Source organism: Poecilia reticulata, chromosome 18, assembly GCF_904066995.2.
Source record: "Poecilia reticulata chromosome 18, P_reticulata-male-v2, whole genome shotgun sequence".
NCBI classification, from domain to species: Eukaryota; Metazoa; Chordata; class Actinopteri; order Cyprinodontiformes; family Poeciliidae; genus Poecilia; species Poecilia reticulata.
The window spans coordinates 11,639,559-11,665,717 of record NC_088847.1 but is presented as its reverse complement, the minus strand read 5'-3'; the positions used below and the strand labels follow the sequence as shown (position 1 = coordinate 11,665,717).

General features: G+C 43.5%; 5 protein-coding genes across 7 annotated transcripts in view; 3 read left to right on the top strand and 2 right to left on the bottom strand.

Moving 5' to 3' along the window:
• Positions 1-221: 221 nt before the first annotated feature.
• mettl3 (methyltransferase like 3) lies at positions 222-5,952 on the bottom strand. Its single transcript, XM_081599057.1, has 11 exons — positions 5,571-5,952; positions 4,591-4,781; positions 4,054-4,503; positions 3,777-3,952; positions 2,069-2,282; positions 1,792-1,979; positions 1,595-1,633; positions 1,404-1,512; positions 1,246-1,311; positions 1,051-1,163; positions 222-455 (listed from the first exon to the last, which is right to left on the bottom strand). Exons 1-11 carry the CDS (start codon positions 5,674-5,676, stop codon positions 344-346), a joined length of 1,764 nt encoding a protein of 587 aa, XP_081455183.1. The 5' UTR covers positions 5,677-5,952; the 3' UTR covers positions 222-343.
• Positions 5,953-6,072: 120 nt separating this feature from the next.
• Positions 6,073-9,638, top strand: ttc5 (tetratricopeptide repeat domain 5). The gene is made up of 9 exons (XM_008428026.3): positions 6,073-6,342; positions 7,089-7,221; positions 7,319-7,530; positions 7,616-7,766; positions 7,846-7,937; positions 8,018-8,218; positions 8,700-8,914; positions 9,074-9,218; positions 9,299-9,638. The coding sequence occupies exons 1-9, from the start codon at positions 6,280-6,282 to the stop codon at positions 9,404-9,406; spliced, it is 1,320 nt and encodes a 439-aa protein (XP_008426248.2). The 5' UTR covers positions 6,073-6,279; the 3' UTR covers positions 9,407-9,638.
• A 212-nt stretch (positions 9,639-9,850) lies between these two features.
• Positions 9,851-12,989, bottom strand: ccnb1ip1 (cyclin B1 interacting protein 1). Its single transcript, XM_008428019.3, has 5 exons — positions 12,762-12,989; positions 11,609-11,915; positions 11,376-11,522; positions 11,000-11,174; positions 9,851-10,347 (listed from the first exon to the last, which is right to left on the bottom strand). The coding sequence occupies exons 2-5, from the start codon at positions 11,912-11,914 to the stop codon at positions 10,202-10,204; spliced, it is 774 nt and encodes a 257-aa protein (XP_008426241.2). The 5' UTR covers position 11,915; positions 12,762-12,989; the 3' UTR covers positions 9,851-10,201.
• The window catches only part of slc7a7 (solute carrier family 7 member 7), a 24,598-nt gene continuing 10,764 nt past the window's right edge, over positions 12,326-26,159 (top strand). Inside the window, exons 1-2 of one of the 2 annotated variants that reach the window (XM_008428023.2) lie at positions 12,326-12,386; positions 24,166-24,517. The gene's annotated coding sequence lies outside the window, so the exon portion shown is untranslated. Of the gene's footprint in view, positions 12,387-24,165; positions 24,518-24,913; positions 25,101-26,159 lie in introns of those variants that run through there. The other variant, XM_008428024.3, reaches the window with a different exon arrangement.
• Positions 15,194-21,750, top strand: si:ch211-212k18.5 (uncharacterized). Of its 2 annotated transcripts, XM_008428022.3 has the most exons (4): positions 15,194-15,593; positions 17,159-17,950; positions 18,026-20,499; positions 20,595-21,750. In XM_008428022.3, exons 1-4 carry the CDS (start codon positions 15,521-15,523, stop codon positions 20,811-20,813), a joined length of 3,558 nt encoding a protein of 1,185 aa, XP_008426244.2. In that variant the 5' UTR covers positions 15,194-15,520; the 3' UTR covers positions 20,814-21,750. The 2 variants fall into 2 exon arrangements, with proteins under 2 accessions (XP_008426244.2, XP_008426243.2); XM_008428021.3 differs by having other exon boundaries at positions 17,159-20,499.

Here is a 26,159-nt window from a genome sequence, read left to right as displayed (position 1 = left end):
CTTTCGCCTTGCGTGGATTAGAGAAAAATCCAAAGTAAATTTAAACTTGTCCTACCAAATCTTGCTTTTAGAATTCCCCAGAGTTGTTTGTTGCTAAATCGTTCCGCGGTGTAAAATAAACTCAAATCTGTCATTAAATAACCCAGAATGAATATAACATTTTCCACCCAACCAAGTAGCAAAAAGTCCACATTCATCTAAAACACAACACAGACGATGCATCTTGTCCTGAAATATTTATTAAAGAGTATTCACAGTTATAAAAAAAATAAAAGTTAAAAAAGAAATCAGTCCTAAATCAAACTCCGCACATACACACACACACACACACACAGTGACATCCTCACTGTGTGTGTGGCTTGGAGATGACTCCGTCTGGGTATCGCTCCTTAAAGCGGGCCACGACCTCCGGGTCCAAGAGATGAATGCCGTCCAGCTGGTTCCCCAGGGTTATCCTGGACAGAGCGTGAGAACGCCAACATTTAGTCCTCAAAACAGGTTAAAGATTGATATTTCAAAACTCCACACTCACATTTCCTCATATTTTTTGGAGCATTCTTGACCTATGAGTGGAAAACACTTACCAGAAACCACAACGCTGAAACTCGAGTCTGACCGGGCGCTACGGCGAGAGGTTATGACACCGCTTTAAGGCCTCTAGTCTGACTTTTACAAGATTTATTTTAACATTTAAAACATCTAAGGATTCTGTGCAGCATCGTTAGTAATTTTCGATTTTTTTTTTCATAAAAAATGAGCATAGAGTTTTAATGTCTTGATTTAAACCCTGATTTAAGGTAGCATAGAGTAAAATGGCCCCGGTTTAAGATTACATTTATCCGTGGATTCTTTCAGTAAAATAAAAAAGATCAGTGAAAGAAGACATAAAAATTATTGGTGAGGCGACAAAAAACCATGAGCAAGAAAAAGAAAAAAAAAAGACTTGAATGAATCTAAAAACAGAATCTGTCAGGTGACGCAACAAGAAATTCAAATTCAAAAACACTTTATCGATCCCACAGGGAACCTCCTAAACAAGTAAAGGGTTACCAGTTGGGCTGGACGTTGTGAGGTCGTCCGAAGAGCTCGATCTTCCTGGTGCCGGGCGACAGCCGCTCGATCATGCCGTAGATCTCATCTGGTTTGTGGCTGGTGGAGCGGACCTGAGTCAGAGAGCGCAGACGATTACGAGCGGACAGGAACTGGAAATAATAACCCGTTGTCTGAAGATGACTGGTGCTTTACTTCAGCCACGATGACGTCGCAGTCCAAACCTCGGTTGAACCCCTGCGTGCTTCCCTTCACCCCCACCTGAAGACAAACCAAAATATGATGCCCACGTGGTTTTCAGGCGTTCGCCTTCTGCAGCAGCAGGAAGAACGACTGATTGGACTTTAATTTACCAGGCAGTGCTCCTTCCCGTGGTTCAGCCAGTGGCCCGTCCTGCCGGTGCGAATGATTCGCTGCAGCTGGTTGGTTTTCACCCAAATGATCTCGTCGACGCGCTCGTAGCTGAGGGGACGCCATGTTGAAACAATGAGGAGGGGAAGAATAAAGAGCGGGTAATAAAACATGACAAAAAAGCAGCACCTACCCCCATTGGCTGAGACACTCCCGGCCCAGCTCCATGGCCCTGTGAAAGGACAAGATCCATCTGTTAAATTTGGTATGATTAACTTGCCTTAAATTGAGATTAAATATAGATTTGATGGGTATCAATGCAGGAGCAGACTTGCAACGGACAGAGTGTGTTTTACCGGTAAACCGAGTGTCGGGGGTTGCTTTGTTTACCTCCCAGTGACCCAGAGGAAGAGGAAACCGTCATCCTGCAGGGCGGGAATGCTGAGTTTCCTCATCTCGTCGTCGGTCAGCGTCCCGTACGGCAGCTCCATGTGGATGTCCCACGGAGGGTCGGCCATCACCACGGAGAACTTCCCCAGGATGGACATGTCCAGGAAGCGGATGTCGCAGCAGATCCACTGAGGACCAAACAGCAGCTTTACAACCCGTGGAGGAAAAAAAATCCCCTCGTCCTTCTCGGCGGCGGGTTTTTCCTCGTTTCTCTCACCTGCGACGGGAAGAGTTTGCCCACGTTGCTGTCGGCATCTTCGGCGTGCAGCCCGATCTCTGGGGTCCCCGACTGGGGCCCCATCAGGCTGCTCTCGGCCTCGGGGGGGCTGTCGATCTCGTAGTGCACGTACTTGCAGGTGTCCATGTGGAAACAGGTGTTGAGGAAGGAGCAGTCGCCGAGGCTCTCGTCCGTGTGCTTGTTGATGATGCGGCTGAAAGACAGAAGTTGGAAGCTGCTTGACAAAATGCTTGGTGCTGTAAATCTTTGCCATGTATTTAAAAATTTTTATTTAAATGATCACTTTAAGTGCTAGCAAAAATAAAGCAAGATATAAACCTTTTCCTTTGATGATGAATTTGACATTTAAATATATTAAATTCGCTCTCAGAAGCAGCTCAGCTCAACATACAGTATATAATGTGTTTTAATATTCAAACCAATGGTAACAGTTTCTCATTAGTTGTCCTTTCTAAAATGAACCTCGTTTAAGAATTTAAATTAAAACTATTTTCTTACTCACAACTTCCTAGATGACCAAAATCATGTAGATAAACTCATAGAAAACACCACACTGTGTCAGAGGGAGGCATGTTTTTCCTGAATTATTTTCTTTGCTGAACTCACTATTGATTCTTCTACAGATTTCCCATAAATAAAGAAGTAAATAATAAATAAAAGCACAAAAAAAAAACGACACTAGTAAAGATTTGTCCTATCAGTTGATGGCAGGAGTTTCTAGAGATGCCTTTAACTGTAAAAAAAAAAAACCCCAACAACTTTATTTTGGAGTTTGTTTTGATTTTACATTTGATTATAATTATTTTTAAACCACAAAACTTTTCAAATGAAGATTTTTAAGCAGCTAAAGATTGTTTACACAGATGTTTGACAGCAAAAACGTCCTCCTACTTCAATAACTGAGTGAAAATCTACACTGGTCGTTCTGATCCTGGTGTAGAATAAATATATATTTAAAGAGCAATTACAGCTCCATCTTCTGACTGAAAAGGGCATTTTACATTTATATTGCACTGTGAAGATGTGGTGTTTAATCTCTCATTTCCATATACTTTTTAAAAGCGTACACCGTATTTTTCGGACTATAAACCGCTACTTTTTCTCACGCGGCTTACTGCCCGGTGTGGCTTTTCTGTGGATTTTTATTCAACCACCAGGAGGTTCTATAGCAGGATGTGAATCATTGGAATGTCAATCAAAATTTCCTATTTTGACAAATTGGAAATCAAAGAAGAAAGCGCTGATTTTCATTTAGAACAAGCACATGCTAGCAGCTGGCACGACGAAGAAATTTATTCAAACTCATATGATGCAGCTTAAGTTGAAGGCCATCCATCAGAGCCGCTGCAGGTAAGCTCGGCAAACGAATCCATGGTTCGGCGTTGGAGACGCAGGGCTGCGTAGCAGGTTTATTAAGGACGCAGCCCTCCGTGGTGTCCTTGAGAGCGGCGAGATACCAGCGGCTTATAGCCCGGTGCGGCTTATATATGTACGTTTCCAGTTTTTTTTTTTTTTTTGTAGGTGCGGTTTATAGTGTGGTGCGCTCTATAGTCCGGAAAATACGGTATATGTTTGCACTAAATTTTGTAAGAGAAAATCAATATATTCAGAATAAAATAATTAAAACAAGTTGGAAAACCTTTAATAAATGAAAATGTTTGTTAAGCAGAAGGCGTAAACAACCTACCGGAAATGGAGCTTAGTGCAGGGCTGTGGTGTGTCTCCTGAGCGGACGCACTCCTCTTTTGTCCCGTGATCGCAGAACTCCTGGACCTGAGCTCGACCACGAGACCTGAACTTCTCCACGATGGACTGCTCCTTGGCTGTGCTGGCATTAAGGAGCTCCAGGATCTCCTGACTCATCTTTAAGACAAAAATAAAATAAAAGCACTGAAAATGAGACTCCTCTGGTCACTCTCCTGGCTATTAAGGTGCTTCCTGAAATATCTAAAACGACTCCTAACCTTCTTGCTCTGCTGCTCCTTGGTGGACTGCTGGTTCAGGAGACTCTCGATCTCCATGTCCACGTGAGACGACTGGCTCTTGCTGCTGCGGCCTTTCTTCTCGGCAGCGCTTCCTGCCGCTGAAGATCCCGCCAGCTGCAGGGAGGAAGCCGGCGTAATGGAGGAGGAGGACGCGTGAGGAGGAGACGCGGAGCTCTGAAGTTTAGGCGAAAAGCCGCCGAGGGTCTGGTCTTCGGCTTTTCTCTTGACCCCGGCTCTTTGGGCTCCGGACACAGAGCCGATCATGGCCCACAGCTTTGTGTGGTCCACGGCTACGACGACGGTGGTGGGCGGAGAAGAAGTCGTGGAAGAGGAGGAGATGGAGGTAGGCTGCCGGACCTCGATGAGCTCCTGGGCGGAGAACTTGAGCAGCAGACTCTGGATGCATCCGTGAGTAACCGTACCTTCCGCCTGTGTTGATAAATACAACATGGACACACTAAATAAAGGGACGAAAGATGCAGTTAAATAGCCTCACGTCGCTGTTGGGAGATTTACACTGTTGAGCTGATTTGTGATGGCCAGCGAGTCTGTGGGCAGCGAGAGGCTCAGATCGGAGAGATATCCCAGCAGCCTCTTCTCCAGCTCAGGGTCCGGTGGCTGCTCCGTCTCCCCCTTAGAAGTAGAGGGAGCTGATGGAGCTGGGCTGTCGCTCCTGGCTGTGGAACCCTCAGCGCTGAGCCCGCCGTCTGAGTGGAGAACAAAACTGATGAAATGTTATGTTTCCATTTGGAAAGGAATCACAGGGAGAACACCCAGGGCAATGGGTTTATTCCATAACTTTGATTCATATTTACTGCATAACTATTTGCTATGTTTGAATGGAAATATTTGAATCTAAATGTACATTTTTGCCTACTGTGTTGGTCAGTGTTTTGTAGGTCGGTATTTTGTAATACAAAATCTGGATGGAGATCGATGAATACGTGGATAGTAGATTGGTGGATGATCGGCTGATCAGAGGATCGATACGTAATGGATGGACAATTGAGGAATTAACAGTGGCTTCATGCTTCGATTGATGAATGGATTTGATCGTCATATGTTAAAACAAAAGGTTACTTCTTTGTTAGTTTTCGTTTTACTTATTATCTCTAATAAATGTGAGATCCTAATAATATTTAAATTGCCCGTTTTACCATCGGTCGTTCATATCAACTTTATTATCCTAATACAAAGTCAGCCATCCGATCAGTGGACTCCTAAACGGGTTGCATAATTTTTAAATATTCAAAATGTAGAAGGCATACATTAGTTATATGGCAGTAACAAATATTTTAACAGACCTATAATAAAAGAAAAGGCTCTTTCAATATCTAATGCTTTCAATTAACCCTTGCGCGCAGGCAATCTCACTTTAATCAAGTTTTCCAGTGATAGTTTCTATTATTTTAACATAGTATTAACCGGAACAGCAACGATGTCCGCAAGCTGCAGACTCCGCTCCCGCCGCCGTGCACATCCCGAACTTCACGTACCCGTCCCGGACAGCTGCGCCGGGTCCTTCCGCCGTCGCTTCAGCCTTTCCCGCAGCGAGTCCAGCTGCTTCTTATGGGCCTGAATGTTACTCCATGTGTCCGACATGATGAGCTCGATCACCGAGCTGTGCGATCACAGAAATTGGTCACAGTGGACCAAAACACTTGGTGAAAATAATCCGCGCTCCCGAGAGTGAAGTATGCGTGGTGCATAGGGAAAAAAACGCCGGAATGAAATTCTGTTTGGCCAAAAAACCGTTCCGTTGTGTCAAAAAAGGCCCTCAATTCCGAAAAGCCCGGGTTGTTATTTTGTAATTTTAAGAATAACTTTTCTTTGTTAACATTCATTAAAAATATAACAGTTACGCTTAAGATAAAACACTTTTAGATTGGATGTCCTTATTTACACTCCTTCTCGGTTGGTGGCGGTAATGCACCAAATGCTGTTTGCCAACAATCTGCAAACAAGCAAGAAGAAGAAACTTATCAACGACAACTTCCGGTGTCCCTAAAAGTAAAAGCTCTTTTCCTTTGTGAAAAAATTGCTCTGCAGTATTGAAATAATAATAATAAAGAAACATTAGCAGCGCTCCATACAGCCAGGTTTTATGTTTAAATGTAGAATTTGTTCAAAAAACATCTGAGAATTTTTTTTCCGTTACTCGTTGGGTTCCTCCGAGGCTGTTTTTCAAGCGAAACCGTAGCAAAGATGGCGGAGAAAGAGGAGAGTAGTGGAGCTGGAGAAGATAAAACTGAGCTGCAGATCATCAAGGTAGGTTATTCTGGATCACCGTCACTCAGTTTGATATAAGCAAACATAGCCTCTGACCACTGCAGGTCATTGGAATGATATGGAGTCCTAGTTTGTTATTTTCAGTCAGCTGTTGTTATACTGTCTCACTTCAAATACACGCTTAAATAACATTCATAAGAAAGTCTTGAATTGCGGAAAGGTAAAGTGAACTCTAAAGGCTAGTATAATTGTAGGCATCATAACAGACAGCTTTATCATCAAGTAAGTCACACTCAATTTAGAGCTCTATTTCATGCCGCTTTTCTTACATTTTATGTCACTGGTGTTCGCTTAAAAAATGCAAAGAAAGAGATATTTGAAACAATGTCACCAGGTAACTATGAATCTGTTCAAATGTCGAGCAGATCCATAGAACAATTCGTTCATGGTTGTGCCATAGTTTTCTTCAGCTGAACAGAAACAAATAAGATGTTACTATCTAGAGTTAGCACACAGCTTCAGTTATTACAGCTAGAAACTAATGATCAGGCCTGAAATCAGGATAGAGTGATTCACTCAGACTTCCTCAGACATATAAAGACAGTTACAAAGCCAGCCTTCTATCACCTGCAGAACATTTCCAGGATTAAATGACTATCTCTAGTAACATTGATTACTGCAATTGTGTCCTCAAAGGTCTTGTCTTGTTTTGGTTTTTCTGTCATTGTATGTTTTTTGTAGCAGTGGCCTGAATTGCTCTCACCACTTGTCCTCTACCAACACAGGAGCTGGTGGACGAACTGCATAACTTCAGAGATTGCTACTTTGAGACACACGGCGTGGAGGAGGCCGGTCGGAGAGACGGTGACGTCAAACAGAAGATGGAGGAAACACTGATGAGGCTGGAGGAGAAAGAAGGTGGCTCTAGATTTTCATAATCAAAATGTTCATAACATTAATACTGTAAAATATCATTCACAAACTAATTTTTTTTTATTTTGTTTGTTTCTGTCAGACATCTTAAAGCACAACGCAGAGTTTCTGCTGCAGAAAGGCAGGTGTCTGAACGTGACCCCGGACTTCAGCGCTGCAGCCGAGGAGTGCTTGTCCCGAGCGGTGAAGCTGGATCCCTGCCTGGTCGAGGCCTGGAACGTACTGGGGGACCAGTACTGGAAAAAGGGAGACCTGGTTGCATCCAAGAACTGCTTCACTGGTGCCCTGCAGCATGTACGTCACTTAGACAAGGAGCACTGATTGTTTTCTCTGTAATCTAATCACCCTAATCACTTCATTATCTTTTTACTTATTGTAGGAGAAGAATAAGGTATCGCTACGCAACCTCTCCATGGTGCTGAGGCAACTGCCAACACCCAACAAAGATCAACACGGGAAGCATGTGCTGGAGAGCGTGGACCTGGCCCGGGAAGCGGTGCAGCTGGATCCTGGTGATGGGACTTCATGGTGTAAGTAGAATTATGGTGAAGGAGCTCTAGATGCTTCTTTAAATACTTTACTTTTAATTCACTGTTTCATGTTTTTCAGGCATTCTTGGAAACGCCTACTTGTCTCTGTTTTTCAACTGCGGTCAGAACCCACAATTCTCCCAACAAGCTCTAAGCGCCTATGCAAAATCTGTGAGTTTACACAAGGATACCCTCGTTATTCCTGCTGTTAAAACTGAAAAATTCGCTAATATGGTTTCCTTCCGATGGAGGCGGCGGACAGGATTGCCAGTAGCATGCCAGATCTGCACTTCAACAGAGCCAACCTCTTCTACTACGAGGAGATGTTCGGCTGCGCGCTCGAAGGCTACAGCCGAGCGGCGGCGCTGGACCCAAACTGGGAGGAGCCACTGGAGAAGGAGAAGCAGCTGCTGGAGTATCTGGAGAAAGTGACAGAACTCATCCAGAACAAGGTGTGGCGAACATGCTGCTCTGTCCCACCACTACCCTATGTTTTGTTGTTGTCGTCCAGTAGTTCTACAACAAAGAGTTTTAAGTGGCTCCATAGTGTTGTTTTTAAGTTATTTTTCTAAAACATCAGAAAGTTTGCTATGTAGAATGCAACCATAAAACATTATTAACATTGCTAAATGATGTAATACTATAGTGAGTTGAACCTGTCTTCTTTAGTTCGTTTGTATTTTTATATGAAAATTTTCATTGAGAATGCTTGAAAAGTGCTTGAATTTTACTGTGGAAAAAGTGCACAATCCACGTTTTGACCACAAGGTGGCAGCAAAGTGCAGCTATGGTTGTTCTTTTTCATCCCTTCTTTGCCCAAGATTTTGTTTTTTGTATGTGTGTGCGTGCGTGTGTGTGTGTGTGTGTGTGTGTGTGTGTGTGTGTGTGTGTGTGTGTGTGTGTGTGTGTGTGTGTGTGTGTGTGCGCGTGCAGGGCAAGGTGAAAACCCGTCGGCTGAAGACGATGTTGTCAAACCTCAACACGTCCGCTTTGGGGCCGTGCTCGTCCCCGCAGTTCCGCTCTCCGTCCGGTCGAGTGGGCAGCCTCGAGCCGCGGCCCCTCTCCTCCCTCACGCATGGCCACAATGACGGGGTGGCCGCCCTGGGGAAGGTGGTGTTCAGCCTGGCCTCTCAGGGTCGCATGGCCTTGTAAGTGAACTACTCTCAAACTTTAGGCTTTGTAGTTTGATCTCTCAGTCAATACTTTCCTGAGTGCTGTCTAATCATCATGTACTTACAAATGAGGACCACTGCTGTTACACTTTGTGAGATTCTGGTTTTTGTTATCACCTTGTTCGTTCTCTGCAGTACGTTTGGGATGGTCGACAGCGAGGAGACGTGTTTGGTGGTGATGGTTTACAACACGGCGGACAACTGGGGCGTCCTGATCGGCGACTCCGTGGTCGTCCCTGAACCCAACGTCAAGCGTCACAGCATCACACATAAAGACAAGGTCAGCATTTCCTGCGTCGTTTTGTCAGATTTCACTTTAGGGCCTGCGGGTCTAACCTCCTCGTGTCTTCTTTGCAACAGTCGTATGACTTTAAAAGCATACGTGTGGATTCACCGCTGCTCCTCATCGTCAACGGGAAGTTACAGAACGCCCAAAGTCAGATCCCGGTCTCTGTCAGCTACCACTGAAACCTTCGGCTGGAGTGAGTCGATCGGTTAGGTTTTTCAAATTTTCCAATTCCGTGCCTGATTTTTCACCTTTTTTTCTGTAAATACCCCTCACTTTTTTGGTTGTTTATATTTATGATCGTACTTGGTTGTTTTTTTCAAAACAGGGTTATTTTATAAATGAATAAGCTTGTAATGTGGAGTCCTGAATTCTGTTTACTTGACGTAAAGAATAAATTTTTTTTTCTGTGAAGTTTTTGTTTGTGTGGTATCTTAAAAAAATAATCCTTATGGTCGAATCAGCACAAAGCTGGACATCTTAAAGACAGCTCTACATGTGGCACAGCCGTTTGCAGATTTTCAATAGGTAAATAAATTACAAAACTAAGTGCAATTCATGTTTGATTTTGTAAAACTATTTCCAGAACATTTTCTTTAATTTTCTCAAACATTCAGTCCCAGGCCTGGATTTCACATAACCACCAGCTTTGGTTGTTTATTATGGTGCACTGGTAAACATGTTTACAATTTATACCTTCAATAATAAGTCTATCAGTTAAATAAAGATAAAAAAATATCAATAATAACTACTGAATTATCTTAGTCAATGTGAACTAGATGATCTACACAGATGAAAATGAAAGTCACCAATAACAAACATTCTACTATTACATAAGAATATAATATAGTCAATTAATGCAAGAAATACACTTATAGTATTCAGAAGTCATCGGAACACACCAGGAAAAACATCTGTAAATTTTTGACAGCAAGCATAAAAGTAAAGATTTGCTTTCAGTGCTTATTGATGAAGGACTAGTTCTTGTCTCTGGCCGGAGAGCTGAACTGGAAGAAGGTCTTGGCTCCGTCGCCCTCCAGGCAGGAGAAGAAACGAGAATCGCCGATGGGGGCAGCAGAGAGGAACTGAGGGCTTCTCTGAGGGGTCGCCTGCCGGGCCATCGCTAAGTGAAACCCAGGAAATAGACGGATAGCATTTATCGTTGCTCCGATGAACGAAGACAACTTGTGTTAAACAACAGAGTTTATAAATGTGCCTTCTGAACTTTGCCTTGCATTATGAGTTTATTTTGTTATAGCTTCTTTTGCTTAAAGGTGTTTCACCTCTGACCCTGACCTGCATCTAACAGCATAAATAAACCGCTTAGGTATTATAGAGCAAAAGCTGTCAAAAACATGCTACTTCTGTTCTGTTCTGGAGAAAAACATAAAGATAACTTTAACACTATGCACAATCATCAGAATTATTCAAGATTTGGGTGAATTAACACCTGTAACACATAATGGTAAGGTGTTATTTTCATAGATCATTCTTTAAAGGGGCCAAAAAAACAATTTATTGGCTCTGGCCTAATGGTCTGGAAGCAGCACACTTTGATGACGCCAGGAAGGATGTGAAGCTATACGTTCAGGTAAAACTCTACACACTCACACACCTAAACCACATCGTCTGAAAGTGCTGATTCCAGTTTTACCTGGTGATATAGTGACTAATATCTTTGTTTTTGGGGGGGGGTTTTCCACAGGTACTTGCAAACTATCATTTAGAGAACCTGGTTTAAAAACATAAAAAACAGGACAGTGTGTTTGCAGTACCGATGTTCAAGTCTCGATTTCCATGTAGTAGCGGCATCTCTCGCTCCCCGGCTCCCACCACCATGTTACGCAGCCTCAGGGAGTCGTACAAGCCCTGCAGCTTCTGGTACTGCCTGTTCCTCTCCATCAGCCTCTCTGACACCTCACTGTACTTTCTCTTGTACTCCTCCATCACCTGAGGGAAAAAAAAAAACTATTAAAGAGTTGTATAATTTTCAAAAGCTGGAGATACGATGATCTCTATCGATCTCTGAGCATTTTGTGCAAACTGCATCACAAATACTGTAATTTTTTTTTTCAATTAGACAGAAATTGGAGGATGTGATGAAGACGTTGTTTCTTAAAGTAAGTTGCAGCTAGAAGATTTGCAGCTTACTTTCTTCAGCGAGGCGATCTCCCCCCTCATGGCGGTGAGTTCTATTTCTCTGCTCTGGTTCTGCTGGTTCAGAACTTTCTCCATCTGCTTCAGCTGTGTGTCAGCACGGGAGAGACTGTATTCTTGGTACATACGCTCCTGATGGACCTGCACACACAAAATTTGACTACTTCGGTTTTGCTTTAAGGGAGAAAACGGAGCAGGTTTTACGTGCAAATAATGAGATACTTGACCTGGTAGCTCCAGAAGGCAAGAGCACGAGAACTGATGTCCAGGACTATGTCTGGTCGCAGACCTGCCAGGACCATGGCTTTATACTCCTCACAGGGCGACAGCTCTGTCCTCACAATGTCCAGCTTCCCGGACAGGGCAGTGGAGCACGCCGGGCAGATGGCAGGAGAGCGGCTGAACTCACCGGACCCGTGCTGATCACAGAACACGTGGGAGCAGGATGTGACCCAGGCGAAGCCGCTCAGCTTTGCACGACACTTTGGGTAATTGCACAGCAGCGTGTCGTCACCGAGAGACATGGCCATCATTCTGGGGAAAAATAGAGCAAACTTTCTCAGAGTCCAAAATATTAATACTGGGAAAATACATCTAGAGTAGATAAGCCAAAACATTCTGGGCAATACATGAAAGTTGACAGCTCAATATCAACAACTTAAAAAATGTATTAAAGAAGTCAAATGTAGATTTTAATATTTTTTGGTATGTCATCAGTATCAATATGTAGAGTCTTGAAAAACAAGTTGTCTCAATTTTGCCCAGTTTAAAAAATATATAACCCTACCAATTCTTCCAAATTGGCCAAAATGTCTGTTCCTTTCAAATTTAAAAAAGAAGAAATTTAAAGTGAAAATAATTTATTTTAAGTTAGTACGTAATTTATAAAGTACTAAAATTTTTCTTATTAAGTACTTTTTCCACAGTATTTCTCATCAAATAATAAGGACCTTTGAGTGCTTAGACTACGTTTCAACTACTACTTTGGCTGCTAATGCTAACTTTGTAAGTTATTACATTTTCAGCTTCTTTTTACCAACTTTTAATATTTTTAAGGCAGGAAAGCTACAATATACATTGACATTATATTTTTAAAAAGTAAATAACAATATTTATACATTTAAAATTAAGCTATGTTTCCAGCAATTAAATGCTAAAATTAGCTAGAAAGCTAATAGTGGTTTAGCTTGCCCACTAACTAAAGCTAATTAGGGTTGGTTGTTGTCGTGTCACTTCTGTGTTTATTAAGGCGTTTTCTACTATTTATGTACTATCCATATTTTTAAAACAACCTCTTACAGCGCTTTACATTAAAATGCTAAACTAAAAAACATAAAACAGGCATAAAACTTTTTTTATCATCCAACGGCTAACTCTTACCAGTTAATTCTTCCTCTAGCTGTTAGCATCAAGTGGCGCTATACTAAAGATTGAATCTGACTGTTAATAATACTAAAGATTATATTAGTTATATAAATATAACTAATATATATATATATATAACTAATATACCTCAGTATTACAACCTTCAAACGACTAACGTTGATCTTATGTACCATAAGCAAGTCGGACTATGTGACCTATTACTAATTACAAGAATTAATAGTGTGAATGAGTGGCTTTCAAAGTAGGTGCCGCGGCCCATGGAGGGCCACAAGAGGGAGTAAGGGGGGCCAGAAAAACCATACATTTTTAATCATATATTTTAAAATCATAAAATCCAATATGTTTTTTAACCATTAATAAAATCTAAGTTAAAGTAATTTATTGAAATGTTATTTACCATGCTCCTCTTTCTGATTGGCTGCCAGTCAAATTTATTAAGCTGCTTTGCTCCTCAAGCTAATGTAGAAGTGTGAAATGGACAAGTTTCTGACAAGAAAGACTGAAGAAATGATGGCGTTTCCACCCAGAAGCTAGTGCTGTTTGTTGTTTGGTCATGGCATGGAAACGTTTGGGAACCCTTTGTATAAGTTACTGACCTACAGCTGGGTCATTTTAAGTTGTACAGAATGTATGTAAATATTCTTGGTGGACTAAGAAAATGACATTCTTCTGACGACTATATATCAACCTTATTTGACAGGTTTGTGGACATTTCAAATTGTTGCAACTTTGCTCTGAAGATGTTTAAAATATAAATAAGAAAGTTAGTTAGTTAGTTGGACTTTTCTATGTTGTTTTGGCTTCTTCGTCTCTGAGTGGATAATGACAATTTCTTACCAGCTTTATCCAAATTTGTCACAAGGTCTGTGGCTTTTGTTCTGAGGTTGATTTTCATGTTTTGCACCAAAATCCATTCATGTCTGGGGCACAGCATCCGTCTTCTTCGTTAACGGTATAATGGCTCGACATTCCCATGATGTTTATTCACATAATTGTTCAAAATGCTAGAAGGTGTCACAAACTCATTGAGGTTCACAATAGCCTGATTTAATTTGATTTTCCATGACTTCACTCAAGGAAGCAACGTGTTTTAATGCGCTAGATCCATAGACCTGTCTCCAATTAACTCAACTAATTGTGATAAGCTTGCATAATTGTCTGCAGTTTCCCAAATTGTACAGGGTATTGTAATCTTGACTTTGAAGAGTAACAACAATCTCTCTCTTTTGATGGCATTCAGGAAAAAAAAAATAATTCTGGGGATTCTAATAGACCTAAACATGAAAGGTCTGATTTAATAGTCAATGAGAGAAAGACCTGTTGTTTCTTAAATGCTGTAAATACCTGGTGATAATTTAGAGGGATTTCCCTTTTGGAACTGAATTACATAAATAAATCAGCAGCTGTGTTTTGAAGTAAAGGCCAGGTTACACTAGTTGCTCTGCGTGTTTTAAATGTTACTTAAAACATGGTACCTCCACCTCCTCCTCTCTCTCTCCCCCCTCTGTAGCTTTTTTATCCATCTCTCCACGTGGTACAGGAGTAAAGGCAGGGGGTGAAAGAGGGGCATTGTGCTGTGCAGCAGTGGATCCGGGGGTTCATAGTGAGAGAGGGGAGATGCTCACTCAACTGTGTCCAGCTCGCCATTGTCGATGATTCCCCGTCTATTCTCTTCCTTTTAAATAGAGCTCCAGTGTAAGATGCGGGCTTTTTTTTGTAGTAGTGGTGGGGGGTGGGGGGTGGGGGGGGTTGTATTATGGGCTCGGTGATAACACACGAATTACATACGTGGATGTGGAATGGCCCCACTTTTGCGCACCACGCTGCTGTTGATAATTGGCCCTATGGAAATCAAAAGGTTAGAAATATTGACAGTGGCACAATAACAACACTACAAAGGCAGAATTTTTATAGAGATCAGGTTGTCAGGCGACCTGCCATGCTTATAACGAGACTCACTTTCTTTAATAACTGCGGAAGCCAGGAGTCACCTGTTAGATTTGTTTTACTTTTTATTGTAGTTTGATCAAATATGAGATAATTACCATTATGGAATGATCACAGCGCCCCCCCCCCCCCCCCCTCGCCCCCATCCCCCTCCAGTTAAAAAGTCAGCACTTATGCCCTCTTAGATTTTTATTTTTATTTTTTATTACGGCGTCCAGTAGCCTATTGTTACTTTTTATTTATAGTTTATAGGTTCGGCGTGAGTGCAAAAAAGGGCAATAAATAAATAAATAAAGCTGAGAGGGAAGGGAAGAGAGAACCCAGGGAGGTTGTGAGTTACACGCTATTGAAATGCAAATATCATAGAACAAGGAGTGGTTCAGTGTGTGTGTGTGTGTGTGTGTGTGTGTATGCATGCAGCGGAGCAGCAGTAGGAGAGGAGGGGCACAAATTGGACAAGTTTTTTTTTTCTTTTTGAAGCTGGGGGGGGGGAAGAGAGAAGGGACTTTAGAAAACAGCCACACACACACCGCCGCTCCATATGACACGGTGCGGCCAGGCGGATTTCCATACAGCGACTCTTTTTGTTGTTGTTGTTTTTAACTTTCTTCTATGCAGAGATTTCTCCTTTTTCCTCCTCTGAGGTTTTACTTAAGAATTTGTGAGAACTGTGCTCATTTGGGAGATTGAATGCGCGCAGGAGCTCGTTCAAGTGCGTAAAAAGAAAAAAAAAAAAAAAACCTGAAACGTGTCTGGTGCCATTCGAGCGACTGATGCCCCCCTCTCTGTCTGACTCGCCGTGAATCATGTCACGCCGGAAACAGAAGAGACCCCAGCAACTCGTCAATTCAGATCCGGGGGGCCCGAAGTTGCTGCAAGGTGAGAGACTACCTTTATCTTTCTTTTTGTCGTTTAAATGTTGTTTTATTTCAGAGAAAATGAAGCTAGAGGTGAGCGATTCACTTTTAGAGTTGGCAACAAAACTAGAGAGAAACTGAAGCGCACCGATGTTCGCGTGATCATATTACAAACAATCCATCTGAGTTGATGGTCCAAGAAAAGTTTGTCTTAGGTTTAAATTAGGCAGACTGTCTATCTAATTATTTAGTGCACCCACTCCCACTAAAAGAAGCCACAGTCACTTTGGTGGATGCCTACAAATTTCCTCTCTGTGAAGTGAATAGAGCAGGATTAGCCAACATACATCTGTGGTCATTTTCACGAGCTGCCCATCCTTTAGGAAACTAACAGGCTGCTTCAGGCTGACTGCTGGAGCTCTTTTATTAGCATGAAGCACTCACAATAACCTGCATGGTCAGGGGGAAGGGAAGGCAGTGCTGTTTTTTTTTTTTGAGGTAAAGATTAATCTTCCACTCCTGAATTGTCTTCATTCTTTGCAGTCCATCTATACTTTTCTTCCTCATGCACCCCTCTTTTCCCATTTTCAACCCTCACAATGCCTCCTCCCTCCCCTTTTCTTTCCCAGCTCTATTGACTGTATACTTCTGCACAGCTGGGGGGGTTGAGATGGATAAGAAAAGGTTTCACGCATTATTGCCAAGTTAATTTAGGATGTCCCTTATACCTCGCGTGCACAATGCTTTGCAGGTAAAACTTTCTAAATCAGAAGTGCAAGTTTAGATTTATAGTTTGTGATAGGTTTCCAGCAGGTGCAGGTTTGTTTCTAAATAACAAGGAGGGAATTTCTGCGAGGTACAGTCTTTCATTCCATCACTATACCTCTCCAGGAGGGAGTAGTTAGTTTGTCTCTCCTTTGTTGTTACCCTCCCCCTTCTTTTTTTTCTTTTTACTCTTTCTCACTCTGTGCTCAAGATTCTGAAAGAATTTGACCCCTGGGCGGCAGAGGTCAGATTAGTTGACCAATCAGAGCATGTGGACAGTACCCAGAACCCTTAGCATGGCCTGACCCTCGACCTCCACTGTGACGTAAGGGGGGAGGGTGAATGAGGAGATGAAAGACGTAACTGCCGCAGGGAGGGGGGCTGGGTTAAGAGGGGTTATGGGTTGTCTAGGTGATGTCCATTGTCCTTTAAAATGTGCTGCCATAGCAACAAGGTGGTCTGTGAGCTTTTTTGTGTGCGCAAGATGTTTGAAGAGTTTTGCTCCAGGGAGCACAGATTGAGACAAGACATTTCAAAGACTGGTGGACTGTGAGTTTCTTCCACTTGTTTATTTGCTTGTTGGAGGTCATTTCCAGGCGAGCGTTTTCTTTTGAAGCTGTAACTGTATCTTGCGGTATGCAGACAAGTTTGCAAACTAAATTTTGTAAACAATAACTAAAGTCACTGAGATAAACAGTCTTGGAACGTAACTGGATATGTGGGTTGATATTGGGAACAGAGTTTTACACAGTTGTTCCTTGTGAACAAATTCCCATTTTCTGGTTCTTTAATAAGTGTTATTTCTTTCTAACCGATCCTCAGATGACCACCTGAGCTTAAAGTCACCATCCACATCTCTGGGATCAGACCTAACCTCATCAGGTTCTTCCTCCTCATCCCCCACCTCACTACAAGACTGCCAGCCGCCCCTGGCCACTCGCCCGTCTCCTGGAGGGCTCCACGCGCCTTCCTTGCCCAGTGAGAGCTCACCTCCTCCCCACTGGCCCAGTCACATCGCTCCCTTTACCACCTCCCTCCCCAACACCCACTCCTCCCTCTCCCCTGACTTTCCTCACCCATCATTGTCTTCCCAGACACACTCACCTCCTCCCCTGGATCAATCCTCTGGTACCCACAGCCTGAACCATCAAGTTAACACTCTCTCCGTCATGACCTCTCCCCCAATGGGCAGCTCTGCCACCACTACTACCTCTTCCTCATCTTCTTCTTCCTCCTCCGCTCAGCAACCTCAACCAGACAGCTCCAGTCCTGGTCAGCAGCAGTCATCCACCTCATCAGGGGAGCAGGGGCAGATCCAGGTGCCTCCGACCCTGGCGGTGCTTTTAGAAGAACTGCGGGTCCTGCAGCAGCGGCAAATCCACCAGATGCAGATTACAGAAGAGATCTGTCGGCACGTCCTCAGGCTTGGAGGAGCTGTCTTTGGCCAAGATAACAATGCACAAGCTAGCGGTGCAGACTGCAACCAGAAGTCCACTGGAACAGCATCTTCATCACCTACACATCCTTCAACCAATACTCCAGTAACCACAGCTTCATCCCTTTTGAGTGGACTTCCTTCTTCCCTCTTTCCTCAGCCAGCCATCTCCAAATCAGGTACTTCACTAATCAATGGAGATAGACCCCAATCCTCCTCAACTTCTAGCTCATTTTCATCATCCTCTTCCTTAGCTATTTCTTCCAGCATCAATTCATCTGTTGCCTCCCTGCACCCTCTGTCCTTGTCCCTGGGCCTGTCACCACGCTACCTCCATGAGAAATCATCCAACACCTCTTCGTTTGGTCACAGCAATGGCATCAGTTTCCAAACTCCTTCTCTTCCCACGACCAGCCACTCACAAGATATTCAGTCAAGCTCATCTCTTATCGCTGCCTCCCCATCAGGACGCCCTCAACATGTCTGCAGGTTCTGTGGGAAAGTCTTGAGCAGTGATTCCTCCCTCCAGATTCATCTGAGGTCACATACAGGTGAAAGGCCCTATCAGTGTCCGGTGTGCCTGAGCCGTTTTACAACCAGAGGAAACCTCAAAGCCCATTTCCTGAGACACAGAGAGCAGAACCCAGAGCTGTCCCTTTCTCTGCTACCCCCTGCACTTTCAGAGCAAACACAGAGTGGATCGGCCCCAGGTTCAGTTCAAAGGAGAAGAAAACGGCGGGCTGATGATGACGAAGCATATAATGGAGTGAAAGGAAGTGTTCCCAGTATAACAGAGAGCATGGCTTTAGGATTACTGTCTGGTGGTTCGACTAGGCCCTCGCCTTCCTCTCTACCTCTGCCTCCCTCAGTGGACATGGCTCTTCTGTCCACAGCCCATTCACTGTTACAGTTAAACAGAGCATCAGCAGCTGTTTCTAGCACATCTAGCACTGCTCTGCCTTCATCATCTCCATCTTCCTCTTCTACTTCTAGTCAGTATAAAGGAGCTAAACAACAGCGGTTTGATGAAAACACTCCTCCTCATTCTACTCTCCACGCAACTTCCCCATACTCCCAACTTGCCCACCTCCCCAAGATACTTTTTCCAGGAGGTGCATCCCCCCACCACCTTGCACTTCTCAGGCCTCCAGGTCACCCATCCACTTCCCACCTCTCCTTATCTCATCAGCTACCATTCCCATTCCCTCCTTTCCCAAAGCCGCCCACCTCTTCCCCCTCCTCCTCCTCTCCCACCACCTCCACGCAGACCTCAGACACTTCCAAGTTGCAGCGGCTGGTGCAGAAGCTAGAAAAGCAGCCACAAGGCGGTGCCTCCTCCTGCTCTTCTGCCTCCTCTCCTTCCACCTCCTCACAAACCTCTGCTGACATTAATGGTGATACAAATATACGTGATCTGACTACCACCTCAAGTGCCTATCGCAGAGAGATGTTGGCTGCTCTCGGACTGAGCCCAAGTGTCAGTGCTGCAGTGACTGGTCAGGGAGTCTCAGGTTCAGGTCCTACAACTACCACTTCAGGCCTGCCCACAGCCCCGGTTGCTAATCAGTGTGGAGTGTGTATGCGTGTTCTCAGCTGCCCCAGAGCTCTTCGGTTGCACCAGGCCACACATCTGGGAGAGCGCCCCTTTCCCTGTAAGCTTTGCGGCCGCTCTTTCTCCACAAAGGGCAGCCTCAGGGCACACCTGGCCACTCACCGTGCCAGGCCCCCGAATGCCCGTGCCATGAATTCTTGCCCACTCTGTCCTCGTAAGTTCACTAATGCCTTAGTTCTACAACACCACATTCGTTTGCACCTTGGAGGGCAAATACCACCTGATGAGGAGATTCCTCCTGATGATGGAGCAGAAACAGAAGGCGCTACCTTTAAAGACAGTCACAGCGAGCCTATTAGTGCCCTATCAAAAGTGCAAATCTTTCCACTTGCCTTAACAACAGGGTCCAAGTCTCCAGTGGATGCTCTCGGCTCAGGATCCAGTTTTAAGCAGTCCAAAGCTACTGATTCAGATTCTGTCAAGAATGAGGAATCGGAGCGTTCAACTCCAAGTGTTAGTCCATCTTTAAGCTGTAATCCCCCCTCAGCAGGTGCTGATAAAACTCTGCAGCTTGCAGTAATTGCCTCAGCTGAAAGCCCCACAGAGGAGAAAACCCAGACTGACCTGGGCTCGGCCAGTCCTTTCAAAGCACCCTTACCTAGCTCTCATTCAGTTGAAGACAAGGTACAATCTGTTTCTGATGATACTCCTCTTTCCCTATGTGTTTCAAAACCTGGTGTTGATAATACTACACCCAGGCTAGTCAACAGTGATGCACAACATTCCCCAAGTGAGCGCTCACCGAGTCCCAGTCACACTGCAGACCCCCCATCTGCGGATCCTGTACCTTCACTTTCACGGCCCACCAGCCCTGGAGCTACCCTAGAGGCAGAGGAGACTGGTAGTGGTGTTAAACACGAGCTGCGAGGAAGAAACACTTCCAGTAGTAAAGGGAAAAGCGATGCTACTACATCCAGAGAGCCTCTTCCTATTCCTGTGCCAGAACTGGGTAAAGAAGCACCAGTGAAGGAGGATTCAGCTGCCCTGAAGAAGCTGTCGGATAACCCAGAGACTCCTGCAGGGGCATCAACACCACACGCCCAACCTGCTCGACCCGACAAGCCCTACAGCTGCTCCCACTGTGGAAAGGCGTATGCCAGCCGAAGTGGACTTAAGGTATAGTTAAACAAATAAACATTTGCTGAAATGTCTTTAAAGTAATACATTCAAACCTATTGGTAACTAGTTGCTGTGTTTCTTCTCATCAACAGGGTCACATGAAAATGCACCCTGGAGTGTTGACGACTACCCCTAGCAAGGCTCAAACCAATGAAAGTGACCCTTCAGAGGACCGCAGTACTTCAAATAAAATCTCCGCACAACAGGAGGAAAAGCAGGGACTGGCCCCTGAGAAAGGTGACAGCGCAGATCTGCTCCCAACCAGTGGTGGCTCCGCTGTGACCACTGACACCATGGACGCTACAACATAGGATGTGTTTCAATAGATCCTGACAAAGGGAATGTATTTTTAATAGAACGAGAATTGTTTTGTAGAGTCTGTAATTCTAACTCATAATTAGTATTTGAAAAAGAAAAATAGGTATAGTTTATTTTTAGTACTATGACAAAATAAATGTTGAATGTAGTATTTCTGCTGTCTATTTTTGTACTTCAAAGACCACAGTGAGGCCTTATCCTACGCCCTTCAACGCATTGTCCACTTGTACTTTGCTGACACATTTCAGCACGTACTGTATAATATCTTTCTTACAAGTAGTATACGTTGATTATGTTTTTTGTTTGTTTTGAAAAGGAGTGTCCAGAAGTTTCATACCAAAACAGGCCATGTTTATAATGGCCACTGAACTGTACATAAAAACTGCGGTTGCCTTTTTTTTATTGCTACTGTTTCCTTTCCTTTGTTTTAATGCTGCTTAATGAGTGTTTTCTGATGTACTGAGTTGCACTGTGAGTTGCACTGTGTCCCACGCTGCCGAAACATCTGCTGAACAAACTCGCCCCTGCAATGGCTGGAACCACGATGATTGTATTATCAACTCCGGGTGGTTACAGTAAAACCTTTTTGATGATGGTGAATGTCTTCCCCGTTTTTCTCTTTTTTTCGTTCTTTTTTTTCTGGTGCTATCTGCAATTCTGAAACCTCCAACGAGGATGAGCCCCATCCTCTTACTGCTCCCTCCACTCGATCCGCTGCTCTCTCTCAGCGCACTTGAGGGTGCTTCACTGCTTCGCAAATCGTACGCACTCACTGGAATCTCTGCTTTGCTCAGTTTAGTATTTGTATGCGTTGCCTTCTCCCTGCTGCCCCTCCTCCCCTCTCTCTTTCTTGTAGCAATGACAGAATGTGTTCCCACGCTTCCCATGTGATGTTAAAAAAAAAAGTTAATAAAACAATGGCAATGTGAAGTGGAGACTGGTTTGTTGCTTTTTTTTGTATGTTCATGTTTAAGCCTCTGTCTCTGTGAATTCATTTATCTGTTTAAGCATTCTGGTTGCATGACTCTTGTTCTCTGTGAGCCTGTATGCACTCTGTTGGTCAGTTTTCTCTTGTTTGTTCCAGTTCTCTGTGTGTCTGGATTGGAGGAGGGAGGCTGGTTGAGGGGGTCTCCTTTGTCTGAGGAGCTGGGCTGGCTGTCTCCTAATTCTGTCTTTTAAGCCCTCAATGTCTTATAATATGTTTCAGTTCCCCAGCGCTGTGTGCGTGTGTGTGTGTATGTGTGAAAAGAATAATCAGAGCCTGTATGAGTGTTATTGAGGGTGCAGCTGTAGAGGCAGCCACCTCCCTCCCTCCCTCTCCCCGTGTCATTCTCTCTTTCATACGCAGTCTCTTTCATTTTCTCTTTCATTTCCCTCCATCGCTCTCTGCATTCACCCCATCATCCCCTCCTTCCCACCCCATGTAATGAGCTGACACACAGGAAGCTCTAATCCTCTCACAATGCCTCCCCCTCTCCCCCATCAAAAAAAAAAGTGACTGGAAACGGGACAGGGGGCAACAGGGACCAACCTGGTCCAGCTGTCCCCAAAATGGCCGCCTTTAATCCGCAACCCCCTCCGTAGTAGCTTTTTTTTCTTCTTCTTCTTCTTTTTTTTGAGCCTGTAGGGGATCCAGAAACCATGACGACCGGTAACCAGGGGGAAAGAATGGCCAAGAGCAGAGAGAAGGACAAAAGCTGTGAAAGGAGCCATGTGTGAGAAGTTTGTCCACATGCGTTCAAGAGTGACAAGAGACGTGTCTCAATCAAACGGCAAAGAGTGAGAAAGTCAGAGGTTTTGAGAATCCCAGAGAAGGTGACCGTGAAGGCCCTCTGGTGTCCCAGCTTTGATCACATGTAACCTGCTCGTGACTCATCAGCACACATTAATCACCGGCCTACAGCCATCGGCCATTCACCGTAAAAACTTATTAAAGGTCTTTAAGGATACATGTAGAGCCCATTAATGCTGAATCAACCCCAATTTAGAAGACAAAGCGGCTGCTATCTCTTCATTGGCCTCTAATTCATTTGATTACAGTAATTAAAGCTGCCGTTCAAGCAAGACTTAAGCACACCCTCAGATCATTTGCGGATAAGGAAGAGGGTGAGTGCTCTATTTTTTGAGAAAAAAATGGAGCTCCAGATGTTGTAGCAAAATTTCTGTCACTTAATGCTACTGCGTACTATTGTAAACCACAAAAGGATCACGCATTATGGACAAAGAGGAACTACTTCAGCTAATGTTTTCATCTATTTGAGTCTTGATTTTTGCTTCAAAGGTTATATGATACGTCCAACAACAAAATTAACTCTCATTAACCATACAAGCTAATGGCAATGTACTTATTTCCATCCCTGTCACTTTCAACACTGTGACAACTAAAGCAGGCTGTAAAAAGTCACGATTTAAGATGCAATGCTGCCATCTTGGATTCTGGCATCTGGGTTAGTGAGAAAATCCTCCTCTCCAAATCAGAATCCCAGTTTCTGATTTCTTGTCATTTTTACTATTTCAAACCAAGAAATTCCATCTTTACAATATCTATAGGAGACATAGTTACACATTATCCCTTGACCAATCATGCAGTGGTATTTGACAAATATTTAGTTTATTTATTTACTTTGACTTAGTCAGTCTGGTATAGGTCCAAATCCCATCACTCTGCTGATTTAAACTGTGTCGTGGAACTTGGAAATCTTAGTATTTACCCCGTGAATAAATGTACAGTAAAAGTTTAAACACCATGTTATGTTAGAAAATAAAATAAATATTCTGTATCTACACTATTACCAAAAGAACTAGAAGCAGCGTCAAGGTATTCAGCTTCACTTTAAAGCCACAAGAGGGAGCCATAGTACACCAACTCTTTATGGTCCTTTTGCTATAACAGGGAAAGGTTTGAGTAAAACGTGACGCCACTTTAGCTACGTCATAAAACTTACTGTCAGTGGGTAAAAACTTTTGAATTGTGTTATTTTTATGAACCCAGATTAAACAATAAATATTTTGAGGCTTTTATTCTGGTTTTTGTCGTTTTTGTACAGGCCTACTGTCCAGTATTTAACATGCTTTTAGCTAATATTAGGGCTATTTTAAAGTTTCTATGGTAGGTTTATCTTTCTAAAGTAATTTATAAGATGCTTTCTTTAAAAACGTCTCCATTAGTTTCTTAAACCTTTTTTTTTTGTTTGTTTTAAATCTCAGGACGTCATTATTAAAGGGACCCCGCCTGGGTGTACCAGTCGCTCACCTGACGTAGCACCTTGCTTGGCTTTCGTTGATAAGTTTCCTCCCTGATTTTAATTAAAACACTTGTATTAAATAATAATAATCTCATTGCAGGCCTTTTAATGTCCAACCGAAACTCACCGAAACAAGACACAGTGTCTCACTCTTCCTCCTGCTAACGCGTCAGAAAGCAGAAGCGCAAATAAAAGCCACAAGTGCATCATCATCAGCTGGGCAGAGGAGCGGCTGTGAGCAGAGTCAAAACAAGAGGAAACAGCAGCACAAAGGCAGAAGAGAGGAGGAACACACAGGAGGGGGGCTTATTATTGACTGTAACACTGGGGAGGAACAATGATATCTCAAGCTGGCTCCCATTACTGAACAGAAGCAGGACTTCACCTCATTTGTAGCCACGCTGCTGCCCCAGCCTCCAGGACATCAGCAGGACTGGTCCTAAAGGCACAAGGTGAGTCCTCCTCTAACAGCTGCCTGCAATCTGACATATCAAACCTTTTTCCTAATGATTCAAACAGGAGACGCTGATAGAGGATAGTAGATTACACCACTGGCTCCATTTAGCCCATCATTTATTAACTTGTAGTGTCATTCATTGCACACATGTTTGATTGTTTTCTGCATGTGTTGCTAAGAATGATAGGGATTGTGTTTGGATTTGTGTTGTTTTTAAGGTGTAAAGACTTGAGATGTGCAGATTTGTTGGATTTGGACAGCCAGGTGTTATGTGTTGCTACCTTAGGTCCATCTGTCACAGCTGAGCTGCCATGTAGGAAATAAAGGGATGATAGTAACATAATGTCAGTGCAACCGATCTATAGTGTGTTTTTGAATGGTTGAGTGAAGAGGAATTAATCTGGATCCAGGATGTAACCTTCACGTACTTATCAGCAGCTTTTGGACCTTGCTCTCTGTTTCTGTGAGAGCCTCACCTCTCTGTGTCTTTGGCACATGAATGGGCACTCAGTGCACTGTCCTTCTTCGCAGAGACTCCTTCATGAAGCCACGTGCTGCTGGTCTGCTGCTCCCTCGAGGTATCCGAGCCATCCAGGGCTTTTACTGTCTCCTTCTGAGATTCTCTTTCAGCTGTTTTTCATTTTCACTCTCAGTTTCTGGTGTCGAGTAAGGTATCTTGTCATTGTCAACGCTCAAACCAGGTCTGATTACCCTCTTCAATGTTTTGTCAAATGATTCCCTTATTTTGTGTTTATTGTATTTGAATGACTCTTAATCTGTCCATTTGAGGATCTCTTTCCTATTGATTCTTTTCACCAAGAGGAAATAAAGGCTAAAATGTGGATAAGAAGTGATCAAATTCCGGACATGTAGCGCCCTACCAAAGTGTTGAGTGTTTCCAAATGTGACCACTTTGTAACCGCAAACTTGAATGTATTTTAATGGGATTTTGTGAGGTAGACCAGCAAAAGCACTTGATTGTGAAGTGGAAGAAAAATTATGTTTTTGAAACTTAGAATAAAACCTGGTCTGAGTCTGTGTCAACACTTTGTGGAACCACCTGGCACAGTATGTCGTTGTTTGTCTCTACCAGCTGCAAATCTAGATACCTACATTTTTGCCTATTATTCTTTGCAAAACGTCTTAAGATGAGTTAACGACTGAATGAAGAGCATCTGTAAATGACTATTTTCAAGTGTTGCCACAGATTCCCAGTGGGATTTAGATTTAAGCTGACTGAACCATTGTACCACATGGATATGCTTGGATGTAAGCCGTTCCCTTGTTGCTCTGGTTGTGTCTTAGGGGTCACTGACCTGCTGGAAGCTCCAGACTCAAGTCTGTGCAGCTTCTAACAGATTGTCTTTCAGCGCTGGGCCTATATTTATCTTCATCCATTTGCCAAGGAGCTTTGAAGAGCTTCTGTGTGTCCACAGAAGAAAAGCATCACCACAGGATGATGCTGCCTCCACTGTGTCTCACAGTGTGGATGGTGTTTTCTGGGTACAGAGAAGTGTTAGTTTTCCATGCCACAAAGTTCAGTTTTGACCTGAACACTTTTTTTCTGTGTCCCTTTCATACTCAAGAGAGTTTTCTTTCCACTGTTCCATAAAGAACAAATTTAAAAAGTACACTAG

Bases quoted from the DNA above. Each gene is read 5' to 3' on its own strand.
- mettl3 (XM_081599057.1), bottom strand. From the start codon at position 5,676: ATGTCGGACACATGGAGTAACATTCAGGCCCATAAGAAGCAGCTGGAC. The intron at 4,504-4,590 runs GTAAATCTCCCA...TTATCAACACAG, and splicing joins TCACAAATCAGCTCAACAGT to GCGGAAGGTACGGTTACTCA. The intron at 1,312-1,403 runs GTAAATTAAAGT...GTTTGTCTTCAG, and splicing joins ACGGGAAGGAGCACTGCCTG to GTGGGGGTGAAGGGAAGCAC.
- si:ch211-212k18.5 (XM_008428021.3), top strand. From the start codon at position 15,521: ATGTCACGCCGGAAACAGAAGAGACCCCAGCAACTCGTCAATTCAGAT. The intron at 15,594-17,158 runs GTGAGAGACTAC...ACCGATCCTCAG, and splicing joins GGGCCCGAAGTTGCTGCAAG to ATGACCACCTGAGCTTAAAG. The intron at 20,500-20,594 runs GTATAGTTAAAC...TCTCATCAACAG, and splicing joins CCAGCCGAAGTGGACTTAAG to GGTCACATGAAAATGCACCC.
- ttc5 (XM_008428026.3), top strand. From the start codon at position 6,280: ATGGCGGAGAAAGAGGAGAGTAGTGGAGCTGGAGAAGATAAAACTGAG. The intron at 7,222-7,318 runs GTGGCTCTAGAT...TGTTTCTGTCAG, and splicing joins GAGGCTGGAGGAGAAAGAAG to ACATCTTAAAGCACAACGCA. The intron at 7,531-7,615 runs GTACGTCACTTA...TACTTATTGTAG, and splicing joins TCACTGGTGCCCTGCAGCAT to GAGAAGAATAAGGTATCGCT.
- ccnb1ip1 (XM_008428019.3), bottom strand. From the start codon at position 11,914: ATGATGGCCATGTCTCTCGGTGACGACACGCTGCTGTGCAATTACCCA. The intron at 11,523-11,608 runs GTCAAGTATCTC...TTGTGTGTGCAG, and splicing joins TTGCCTTCTGGAGCTACCAG to GTCCATCAGGAGCGTATGTA. The intron at 11,175-11,375 runs GTAAGCTGCAAA...TTTTTCCCTCAG, and splicing joins AGATCGCCTCGCTGAAGAAA to GTGATGGAGGAGTACAAGAG.